General features: G+C 39.2%; 2 protein-coding genes across 4 annotated transcripts in view; one reads left to right on the top strand and one right to left on the bottom strand.

The window, feature by feature from the left end:
• The window catches only part of APPL1 (adaptor protein, phosphotyrosine interacting with PH domain and leucine zipper 1), a 33,716-nt gene extending 33,499 nt beyond the window's left edge, over positions 1–217 (bottom strand). For all 3 annotated transcript variants that reach the window (XR_010623000.1, XM_065749808.1, XM_065749806.1), the window contains exon 1: positions 99–217. Coding sequence is in view for 2 of the 3 variants with exons in the window: in XM_065749808.1 (XP_065605880.1) it covers positions 99–152 (54 nt within the window). In the remaining variant the exon portion in view is untranslated. The remainder of the gene's footprint in view (positions 1–98) is intronic.
• A 6,094-nt stretch (positions 218–6,311) lies between these two features.
• HESX1 (HESX homeobox 1) lies at positions 6,312–8,362 on the top strand. The gene is made up of 4 exons (XM_065749378.1): positions 6,312–6,564; positions 6,678–6,883; positions 7,175–7,276; positions 8,172–8,362. The coding sequence occupies exons 1-4, from the start codon at positions 6,369–6,371 to the stop codon at positions 8,268–8,270; spliced, it is 603 nt and encodes a 200-aa protein (XP_065605450.1). The 5' UTR covers positions 6,312–6,368; the 3' UTR covers positions 8,271–8,362.
• The last annotated feature ends 3,357 nt before the right edge of the window (positions 8,363–11,719 follow it).

An 11,719-nucleotide genomic window follows, 5' to 3' on the forward strand; every position in this document is an offset into this window, starting at 1 on the left:
GACAGCGGGCCGGGCCGGGCCTGCCGCTCCGCGCTAGGCCTGGCGCTCCCGAGTCAAGCCCGATCTGCCCTCACCGAGCTGCTCCTCGCCTCCCTTACCTGAGGGCTGTCCTCCAGCGTCTCCTCGATGGGCAGCTTGTCGATGCCAGGCATGGCGGCCGCGGGTCGGACCGGCGCCGCTGCAGTTCCCGCTCCCCTCGGCTCGCCCAGCTGGCTGGCCCCCCCGCGGCAGCACGACGTGCGGCCCCGCCCCGAACCGGATGTTCCTCCCACCCGCCGCCCGCCTGCCCTCGCGATTGGCTCCGCCTCCCGGCTGCCCAACTTGCTATTGGTCAGCGGGCCCATCTGTCTGCCCGCGGGTCCCGTTCCCGCCTCGGCGGCCGCCTGAGGGGAGGTGCTTGGCGGTTTCGGGATGTTCACGCGCGCCGCTCCTCAGAGACCCGTCAGACCAAGTCTTGTGTCTTCTTATTTGATCTTATGCTCGGTGTATTGCTTGCTGAGCCCTACCTGGATCTGTAACTACGAGCAGGCAGTACCAGCGTTGGCTCATGACCTACGCACACGTGCGCAGCTTTCTGGTTCAGTTAACTTGTGACTGATTTTTGACAACAGTCTTCTGTAAGAATTGTTCTCTATTTTGTAATGCATGTACTAGTCTCGTTCCCTTAGCAGAACTCAGAAGGGTAGTACGTAACTTGGAACAGAATTAGTTACCTTTGCTTTTTTACAGCTGCAAGTGACAGAAAAGACATTTGTTGAGCTCCCATAGAAAGAGAACAGCCCTTAAGAAAACAAATGTTTTGCAGATATGGAATAAGTGAGGTTGTGAATGCCCCCTCCCTGGAGGTGTTCAAGGGGCTGTGAGCAACATGGTCTAGAGGGAGGTATCCCTGCCTATGGTGGGTGTTGGAACTAGATAGTCTTAAAGGTCCCTTCCAACTCAAACCGTTCTATGATTCTATATCAAAGCTGTAACAGACAAGTTTTTAATATGCAAAAATGTGCTTTGGCATCTCAACTGGCACATAGCATAATGTTTCTTGTTTCTGTTGATCTTATTGTTTCAGTTTAATGAATCAGTTCATTCTATTATAAGAGAGCCCTTTCTAGTCGTTCTGTGGTGTACCAGGACTTCTTGTAGTTCACAGTTAGGTTTCTAAATAGATCCCTTACATGGGTACAGTCTATGATGTCTTAGTAGTCTTGTACTTTGAGACATTTGTGAAAATGTACACAAGGCGTTTAAAAGTTTTATTATAATATAAATTTGGCTGCAGTGGTGGAATTTGGATAGCAATGAACTGAGGAATCTATTGGAATCCACTAGCGAGAACATTTGAGTGCTATGCTTCTATCAGAATTGTCAACTTTCTTAGTGTGTACGAATCTTCCTTTTTCTCTTTATACAAAATGCTCACTAGGGGGCACTGTGAGTGTGGAGAGCTAACACTTGGCACTATATAAACAGGGAGAAGAGCAGCCATCAGCTCTTTAAGGATTTCAGATGTGTCCCCTAATGGACAGAACGCTTTGGCTCTGCTGGAGAGTGGAATTAGCTGTCTTGATCAGGTAGGCTTTATTTGCGTGTTACACGTTATCTAGCACACTCTTTCTTCTGATACCCTTGGATTTACCTTGAATTTATCTGTGTTCACTTAATCTCTCTAGATCAAAGTAGCTTTCACTTCACTAAGAAAAAGTAAACTGCTTTTAGTCACGTTTTGAAAAAAAAAAAAAAAAAAGAAATAGTTAAAAGTATTCTTGCAAAAAACCCCTCACAGTTCTGTAGTTGGCTTGGAATATAAATTAATGTTCAAAACATGTTTGAAAGGTCAATCTGTGCAGCAAAATATCTAAGGTGGTGATACACTGCAACACTTTGGTAAAAGAGTTGTGGGAAAGGTGAGATGAAAGGCAATTTTCTGTGTGATAAGCAATCAAGAAAGGTTACGTGTGCTTCATACCTTTCCAAAAAGCTGAAAATGCTGCACAGGCTGTTGTGAAAGGTGACCTGACAGCAGAGTTGCAGTGGGTGATAATGGCAATAGGCAGCATCCGCTCAACAGACCAACACTTCTGCCCCTGGGCTAAGAGCAGGTGGTGTAAGACCTGCAAGTTTTCTGAGTTTTCTGCTTCATCAAGTGTGAGTGAATGCTGTTAGAAGATTGTTCTGGAATATTCAAGGAACAGAGATTTCTCCTGTGATTGATTTTTATCGCCCAAGGTTTTCAGTGTAAAGTTTCTTGTGTTGCTCTCATTGTTCCTACAAATGTGTTTAGGCTGTTTACGTGGGTTGCAAGGGAGGAATTGCTTGTTTATAATAGGCTGGGATGATGAGATAAGATTTTTGAATGAAGGATCAAACTCTAGTTATGTTGGCAGTGCGAGTTCCTGGAAATCGAGACTAACTCTTCGCTATCAAATTCTACTGTTTTAGAATCATAGAATGGCTTGAGTGGAGTTTAAACTTAAGTTTTCTGCTCTATTAAGAATATGTTTTTATCCTCATTTCTTGTGGAAAGCTTTGTTGACTATTTTTTTCTGTTATGGCAAATTGCGTTCTTCTACAGTTCAGTGATCTTCAAAGAAATGTAACAGCATTTGGTTGTTAGACCTTCAGCCTGATTTCCCAGTAGATTTACCTCTGTATGTTTCATTTTGCTATTAATACAAAGTTGTCATCTTTGGAATGATTTCTCATGTGCAGTTTTTATATAAAGTTGTATGGATATGCACTAACTCTCTAAGGGTCTCTTAGGTGTATGGTACTTCAGCTTCACTGAACCCCTCAAATCACAAAGCACTGTGAGCATTTACGCTGGGAACTTCTGAATGCTTCCTGTTCCTATGTGGAATTGCAGCCGTGCACAGTTTCAAAAGAGTGTTGATATGTTTCAGTTACTGCTCTGCAGTTTCCAGGTCTGATTCAGTTCAACTTTGAGCAAATCAATGTAATCATTGCAATAGTTTCCTATTCAGATAACGTTGTTGAACAAATGTAGCAGCTGAGCAAACATAGCCACCAGATGGCAGTGTTTGATTGGTTTCTGACCTCTGCCTGTCAAATCCATTCCGTGTTTTTTGATTTATTTTATTAAAAAGATTTTGGGTAGCTACCGAGATCTCTTTTTCCTGAAGATAAACAAATAAACCCTGAAAGACTCTCCAAGTGCGAGCTAAAAGCAAACTACTCGGAAGGTTTTTTGTCCTCCATAATCTTAGAGAGACCAAAATAAGTTACAGCTGCTTTGTTAATTAATGGTTTGTTTTGTGGAGATATGAGTCTCCTCAGTACTTCTTTTACCTCCACGTATTTTTTGTGATAGTTCTTGGTCACTTCCTGAAGAGATCACATATGAAGGCAGTTACCAGTTGGGGACTTGATTTGTTTGGTAATCTGACTGTTTCAGTACATTTAATTCCTTTTCATTCTGGTGAAATCAATGTTTCCTGAAATGTTTTAGTATCAATTCTTTTATTGTGTGTTTTTAATGTCTTATGTATATACATAGATTGTGGTCTGTATTTGGAAACCAGCTTCCTTTACACTCATTAGGAAGTTTTTTTATTATTAAAGTCCCTGTTTGTTTCTGAATTTGAGACACTGTCGATCGTACTTTAAACCTCTATAGGACAGAGAAGTTAATAAGCAGAACTGATTTATTACAGGAGGTGTATTGATTCCTTTTTCACTTGTTGCATTTTTGGGGCATTTTATTTTATTTATTTATTTATTTGAAATTGTTTCTCTGTGTAGAAACTGTAGAGGCAGAAAACTGATTTATCAATAGCCTGGGATAGAAGAGACTTAGCTTTATCTTTTCAGCAGCCTCTGGACTTGGTATGTAGTCAGAAATCTGCAGTCAAGAAACGGAGCTCAGCTGTTGATCTGGGATCTCAGGCTGTGTCGCATTAAGACCAGCTGTACTTAAACATAAAGGTGTCATGGTTGAATATCAATAATATAACAGAAATCATAAAACCATGACAAAGAGTTGTAAGGCCTTCATTTCCCACTGACCTCTGATTCACAAAATGTACCATCATGAAACTTCTGGACAGATGAGACTTCTCCAGATGCTACAAAATGTGCTACTGGATCTTGTGGAAACGATGGCAGATCCATTACATTCTGATCTTGATGCTGTTGAAATTTCCAGTTTGGCAAAGTTATGTCAGCTGCTGTGCAGTTTTCTGAAAGCTGACACTGGGTTTCCTTAAGCAGAGAATGTTTGAATGTTTAGGAGAACCTGGGGGAAGGTTTTGGCAGTTAAGCATTTCCTTCTTCAGACTCAGACCTTACCCATCTCAAACATACAGGCTGCACATTCTTTTTGCCTGAAGTCTTCATTAGCCTCATGCGCAAGATTAACACAAAACGCTGTCAATATGTTCTTGGAATTCTTAGTTTGGATATTCTGCCATGGGTCTTTAATTGCATTTCTAAGCCGGCTTTCTTAGCAACTGATTCTGGACAAGCTAGCAGAGATTGTGTTTTGCCTGGGAAGTTGGTGGGAGTGTGGATCACACAGTCTTACTCAGAGATTGGTCCTGTGAGCCCTGCTAATCTTCCTCGATGCTGATGTGATCAGAGGGCATGTCAGTGGCCAGTGAGCTTCTCCTATGGGTATGGATGATTTTCTTCTGTCTGTACTTTGTAGTTGTTGGGGCTGCTGGGTGGTTGGAGCTCAGCTGCTGATGGTCACTGAGTTCCTTCTGCTGCCACTTCAAAATGTACTGACATGTTGATGAGGTGTCCTGGTAAGATCACTTCTTGAATTGTTCCTTCTCAGTCAGAACTCTTGTTTTGACAACAGCTTATTTGCATAATTCTGTGTCAGCACAATGAGTGAATGTTATGCAGCTGAACGTCATTCTGATATCAAGTAAGGTATGATTCAATTTTTCACACTAGCATCTCCTCAATGCCACGCTGTCAGTTCCACACCATGCCATTTCCCTGCAGGCTTTCTTGTTTCTGTTATTCCTAGAGGTTTGTCTTGGGCAGTTCACAAATGAACAGTATGTGTGCTTCAGTTTTCTGTATTTTTCCTTTGCACAGCTTGTTAACCACGAGAATATGACTGATTATACACAATAAGCTGCTCTGAGTAAATGGTGAAGCAAGAAAGAAGGGTGAGATTTTTTTCCTCTGAAAGAGTACGATCCTGTATCGCGTGCTCCAGAGCTGTATTTCAGAGGGGTAACATTTGCATTCTGGAAGAAAAGCATTGCTTGCATTTTTGCATTTATCACGTAGCTTTATCTAAAATGTGAAAGAGGCTTCTCATAAATGAGAAGTTGTTGCTGGCTGTGTGTAAATGGCCAACAGTTGAGTGTCAAAATGTTACAGCTGATGGCTTTCTTTCTAATGAATGAAATCAGTGACCTTTTCAAACTTTGAGCTTCAAAACAGCAGCTTTAAATCCTTTATCTCTATTACTTGTGATTTTTGGTCATTTTAAGTATGTGCTCTGTAAAAGAGTTTCTGTTGGCTGTAAACCCGCTTACAGGAAGGAAGGAACACGTGGCAGGTCAAGGTTGCTTTAAAACCCATGTGTCTGAGTGTGTAGCTGATGTTGCTTTAGGTTTGGGTTTTGTTTTGTATACAACGATCAGGAAATTTCACTTACAGTATCTTTCAAAAAAGCTGCAACAAAGTTATTTTAATAAGAAAAACGAATGCATGAATTACTTAAAATAGTTGGTGCAACTGTTACTGCTAACTAATCCACGCACTTGGAAGGCAATTACACTGAGCTTTGACAACATTGCCAACCCACTGCACAGTGCCTTATGCCAAAAGCTATTGTTGTTTTATTGACCACGTTCACCATTACATATGCATATGAAAAAACAGAGGCATTTTCATTGGGATTAGCCTAATAGCATTAAGAGATTATTTTTTAAATTTCCTTGGAAGGAAATTCACTTAAATGAGATTACTTATTACTTGACTGGTTTCCTATCGTGCTGCTGTATTTAGGTAAGTGGAGTCCATTAGAGTATGAAGTTTTTTTTAAAAACTGATTTTATACATTAATGATTTCAAATAAAAGAGAAGTGCTATATTTGTGCATAGCTTCTTTTGAGAAAGTTAAGTCGATGTTCTGGTTAGGAGAGATAACACTTCTTGTCCCTCTTGGTGGCCCCCCTAGTGTCACCATTAGTTGCTAATTACTCGCAAACAAATAAACAATTAACTCCTCGTGCCTCTTGGTGGGAGAGTTTTCATTGACATGCTAAAACTTTCTAATAAAAGATTTAATTAATGACGTTGCAAATCCAACCCCCTTGTCAACATAGCTATAAGGAGGACTTCTGGAGAAATGCAAGTGCACTGTATGTGCTGCGCTGGCTGAAGGTGAAATGATGGCAAGTACATCGCTGTGTGCAGCTAATCCAGCAGCAGCTCAGGACCTCCGGAAAGGGTCTGCTTTTGTAGAAAATAAAACCACACAGTGCTCTTTTTCCATTGAAAGTATCTTAGGATTGGAGCAGAAGAAGGATGGCATTGCAGCTGTGAAACCTCACAGACCGTGGCTGGATGCATGCACCAACTTGGGTAAGTCAGTGGTTTGTTTTGTAACCTCTCAAGCTTTTACGCCTTGAAAAATAGATGTCATGTTTCTTCTGAAAATCACTAACTTAATGTCCACGTTTGCTTGCTTTTTCCAGTTTTAGGTGATGACAGTAATCCCCATCTGCAGATCCCTGTTGTTTCCTACGAAAATTCATTATTTCATGCTAACAGTAATCCAATGCAAGAGGAAAAAGTTTTGAAATGTGAAAAATATTTTTCAGTCACTGAAAGGTTATCTTTCAAACGAGAATTGAGCTGGTACAGGGGTAGAAGACCAAGAACTGCTTTCACTAGAAATCAGGTACGGGATTTCTTACTGTTTGGTGCTTCAGTAACAACGTGCTTTAGAAAAAGGTGGCAGAAGCCTGTAAGAGCTGACTGACTCTGCACTGTGTACTTCTGCATAGAAAAATGTAATTCAGCACTTGTGTAAATTCACAGTTATGTTGCTAACTTCAGCAGGCTGGTATTTCTGCATGAAATTAGAGTTGCCCAAGCAGAGGTCTCCTGTAAATCAAACTGAAGTTTTTTGTTTCTTAACTCCTATAATGGCCGTGATGGTCCCTCAGCGAGTTTATTTTAATTTCCTCAGATTGAAGTCTTGGAAAATGTTTTCAAAATGAACTCCTACCCTGGCATTGATATTAGAGAAGAATTAGCTCGCAAGTTAGATTTAGATGAAGACAGGATCCAGGTAATTAAGTTTTCACTTGTAAATGCCCATCTTTCCATCCATACTCTCTGTCAATATAAGTAGGTAGATTATTTTGACATTAACATTACTGCTGCTACTGATAATGTGCACTTAGAGGTCTGGTATGACTTAAGTGATTTATGAAATGGATGCTGTCAAATTCCTTCTGAAATCTTAAGTCTTTTTCAATGGCTTCGATGAGACATTTGTCATGGTAATATTTCTGTATTTTCTGCTTTACTAATCTCTAATTATGTGCAGAACTTGATCCTTTGCTCCCAGGTTCTGAAATGGTGTTTACTGTGCTTGGCAGCATCTTTAAAAATGTAATTTGAAGCCAATACTGAAATAATTTATATGAATGTTTAAGTATGTGTTTTAAGAGCGTTAGGAGAGGATAACTGTGTTAAACCAGTGTTTGAGACATCTGGCTCAAAGCAGAATCTACTCAAGGCTTTAATTACTGATTTCTAACAAATCAAAAGTGATAAGCATACCATAAGAATTAGAATTTGGGCTTTTCCTAAATATTTCTTGTACTTTTGATGCAATTTGTGTTTGGCTTAACAGCAAGCTTGATGTTGCAGTTGAAGTAACACCTGAAGTCTTGTATGTGAATTCCTGATGTTTAGGAATGTCCGGGTCTGAGTGTCACCAAAGTTGATATTAGTTCTTGTATTAATTAGTGAAGCTGATGCTCATCCTCCAGTGAAGCTGAGGGCATTGTTTTCTTAGTCTTAATTCATCAACTGCAAATTCTGAATTTCTATTGAACTTCCAAACTACTGACATTTCACAAAATACTGTAGGGTTGTGTGAATACTTTAAACTGAGCAGGCTTTGACATTTAACAGTGCTGTATTTCTGAAACACATGCCTTTTATTTCAATTGTAGATCTGGTTCCAGAACCGTCGTGCAAAACTGAAGAGATCACACCGAGAATCACAGTTCCTAATGGTGAAAAATAATTTCACCTCCAGCCTGCTAGAGTAGGAAGAAGGATGGTTTGCCTTTATAACAAGACTTGGAAGAATTACTGGCATTGCCATAAGTTGTATTAAGCAATGATTATATATTAATTACATGATTTTATCCCTGAATTTGAAAGGTTTATAACGATTTTCACTCAAACTGTAAATACCGGAAGTATTATAAACTAGTTTTTGTGCAGGAAGTGAACTATCTATATATTTTAATAAATATTTCCAGAAAAGTTTAGATATTTTTTTGCAGTTAAAAAATAAACCATAGATTCTGGGTTGCATAACATTTTCAGCTGGTATGAGTTACTTCAGGCTTAACTGAAGGCAACTCAGCTTCCTACATCTGAAGTCTAAAATTCTTAATATGCCAAATAGTTTCTGATACATGGAACAGATTAGCTGTTTAAATTTTAATGAACAAATCTGAGAAGAGACTTCATTTTCTAAAATATTGCTGTCCATGAGAATAGATGACTAGTATTAAACTTGTTTCAGTTTGAACAACTGTTGGTTAAAAGAAGCTTAAAATTGTAATCTTTTTAATATTTCTAATTAATTTCTATTTAAAATATTATTTGTCTATTTAATGCTTCAGTTTGGGTATTTCCTCTCTTCTCAGTTGTGAGTGTTCCAGTTATAGAAGTTGTTATCATTATCTTAATGTCAGAAAACAGTATTTCATAGGATCACATCAGCTGGGATCAGACCACCTGTCCAGATCTTAGCCATTAAATTCAGGGTGTTTAACGCTTCTCTAACACTATATGAAAGTTGATTATTGCCATGCCTGATATTCAGACAGAAGTTGATATGTGTAACAACAGCTTTAAACAAAAATCAGCAGCTTTTCATGGCTGTAATGTAGGAAAACAGTATGGGTTTATGCTGTTGCTTGAAGTGTTAGCATCCTTCAGAGCTCAGCCCGTGTTACTGAGTAGAGGCAGATCCTGTATGGCTCCAGCTGTATATGCAAAAATTATCTTAGTGTTAGGCTGCAGGTAAGTGGAAGCACTGACTTCAATTAAAAATTCAGCCTTCAGCTACTAGTAAATTTTGAAAAATGGAGGCATAAGCCTATATTAGCTGAGTTTTGCTACATGGCTGACATGAATAATAAGTTTTATTTCGAAGCAAAACTATGTTTCTCAATAGCCATAGAATTGCATTGAATTCTTTCCTCTGGTGCAAAGAAAATGGTTTTAATATGCAAGTTTGGAAAGCAAAAAAGACCATAGGGCAGAACTCCACAAAAACTTATAAATCTTATGAACTTCCTTCTTGAAGGCATGCTTTGGTATTGAGCTGTTACATATTCTGGTGTTGGCTTCCAGATTGCTTGAGGGAAGAGTTGTTTTGTGTGGAGTACTTTAATATTCACTGGATGGAATATTAAGACCAAGTCTTCAGGCCCATCACCAGGCTGGTTCAGTCTCTGGCTCTTGGCTTCTATTAGAATCACTTACATGGACATGAAGGACAGAATGCCATTAAATGTGAATAGCAAAAAAAAAAAAAAAAAAGAGGCAGTGGGGGAAGTGAGGAAAAAGTCTGTTTAAATCCTTCTATTGTAGTTGTCCGAATGTTCAAATGCAGTTAGGTTAGTGTTTCAGGTTGGTGTTACAACTTTTTGAGACCTTCCTAAAGTGCTTCCAGACCATTCTTGATCCCTACACCCCATCCTAGCATGTGCTCTTTTCTTTTAGCTTTAAGTCTTCCTTAGAAATCTATTTTACTTTTCAGTTTTAGTAATGGATGATTTAATGCACTTTTGAATGTTTGCCAGGGATTTCAAAGTGTAGTTTAGGATTTTACCAGATACATCATACCTGCTATGTCATTAAGAAACAAAACCAACTCTATGGCCTTATTACCTTCAGTTTTATAGAAGCCCTAACATCTCACATTGCTTGATTTTTGCTTCTGAAAAGCCTCTTTCAGTGTGTGAATAACAAACTTTTACCCAATATTGAAATGTTAATTATTCACGCTTTGAATTTAGGAAGTAACTCTTGCAGTTAATATTGCTAACTCTACTTCTATTTCTCTTAGGCATTTTTGGATAGAGCATGTTAAATGGCACAAAATATATTAGAAATAGTTTCAGAGAAATAAGAAGTTCAGATACAGACCTGGTCTGAGGTAAAGACAATATTGGGAATGCCAAGAGTTCTATTTTGTTTTTCCTTTTCACCTTGAGACATGTAGTACCTGTAGCTCTAGTGCAAGTAATTTGAAACTACTGTTTACCTTACTGCTGGAAACAGGTTTCCAACAGCAACAGATTAGACTAATCTGTACAGACTGATGCCTAAGAACCTTACTCTATTATCTGGCAAATACCTAAATGCACCTAATGTCTGTTATAATGGAACTTGTCTCAAATGACGGAAGTCTGACAAAGCAATTTAAGAGGAGTGGAATAATATCAGCACCAGCTCTGGTATCCAGCTCTCAATTAGCAAATGTTACTAGAGGGATGGCTCGTGGTAGGTACCAAGAGTGTTCTACATAGTGTTGAGAGGAGCGAAAGTCAGATAATGTGATTTATTTCTCTAATCTTGGCTTAGATTGTTCTTCCCAAAGTAAATATATCAACAAGTTAAAGGAGAACCTTTAACTTCACATATATGTCTATTTTGACCAGCTTATTGTGGCAAAGACTTTCTTTTCTATCTTAAAATATTATTCTGTACTTCATTGTACTTGCTAAGCTTGTAGTTCCTGATAAAATACAGCTTTGTGAGTGACCTCAGTAATACATGTAATACTGTTAGCTATCTGAGGACAGCAAGCGCAGGTAAGAATGGTGGGTGAGTCTGTCAGAATCACAAGTGCATGCTGAAGTCTGGTCCCATACCAGGTTTGTGTGCTTTGCTTTGCAGTGTTTCTGTTAATCTGCTTTTCAGAACTGTGATCAGAAAAACCTCAGTCATCTTAGTTCTTATCCTGACTTCAGGTTTTTGAAGCCACACCTTGCATTGACTCGAGCTCACTTGTCCCTATGACCCTGAGATGGGCTCTCGAATTTACAAAGATAGTGAAAATGACCAGCAAGAAGGCTGGCTGGTGGTAAGACTTCCTCTTAGTACTGGTGATTCGTGATGTCAGCATCCATCAACAGCTACAGTTTAGGTTAGTGCCAGTCTGCTGAGGGTCTTGTACAACTGATTGTAATGGTGCTTAAATATGCTAGTAGTGCTTTCCTGAAATAGAGTCCTGCACCAGTGACCATAGTCGGGATGCTGGGCTGTGTAATGATTTGTTTTAAGTTGACATTCTTCTCTTTCTTGATGTCTTAAGCTTAAAAATTTTTTCCAGCCATGAACATCAGCAATGCCTGCTGCCATCCAAAAAACATGATCTGTGCTCATGGCCTGAAGGCGTGTCCAAATTACACCAAACAACAAGTGCTTCTGACTCTGTTCTAATATTATCACTTGTAGCATATATGAGAGCAGA

The sequence above is a fragment of the Cyrtonyx montezumae genome, unplaced genomic scaffold (assembly GCF_038088225.1).
Source record: "Cyrtonyx montezumae isolate F1298 unplaced genomic scaffold, pur_monq_1.0 scaffold_6, whole genome shotgun sequence".
Lineage (NCBI taxonomy): Eukaryota > Metazoa > Chordata > Aves > Galliformes > Odontophoridae > Cyrtonyx > Cyrtonyx montezumae.

Excerpts from the sequence above, each read along its gene's own strand:
- HESX1 (XM_065749378.1), top strand. The coding sequence starts at position 6,369 with ATGATGGCAAGTACATCGCTGTGTGCAGCTAATCCAGCAGCAGCTCAG. Across the intron at positions 6,565-6,677 it reads GGATGCATGCACCAACTTGG|TTTTAGGTGATGACAGTAAT; the intron begins GTAAGTCAGTGG and ends TGCTTTTTCCAG. Across the intron at positions 6,884-7,174 it reads CTGCTTTCACTAGAAATCAG|ATTGAAGTCTTGGAAAATGT; the intron begins GTACGGGATTTC and ends TAATTTCCTCAG.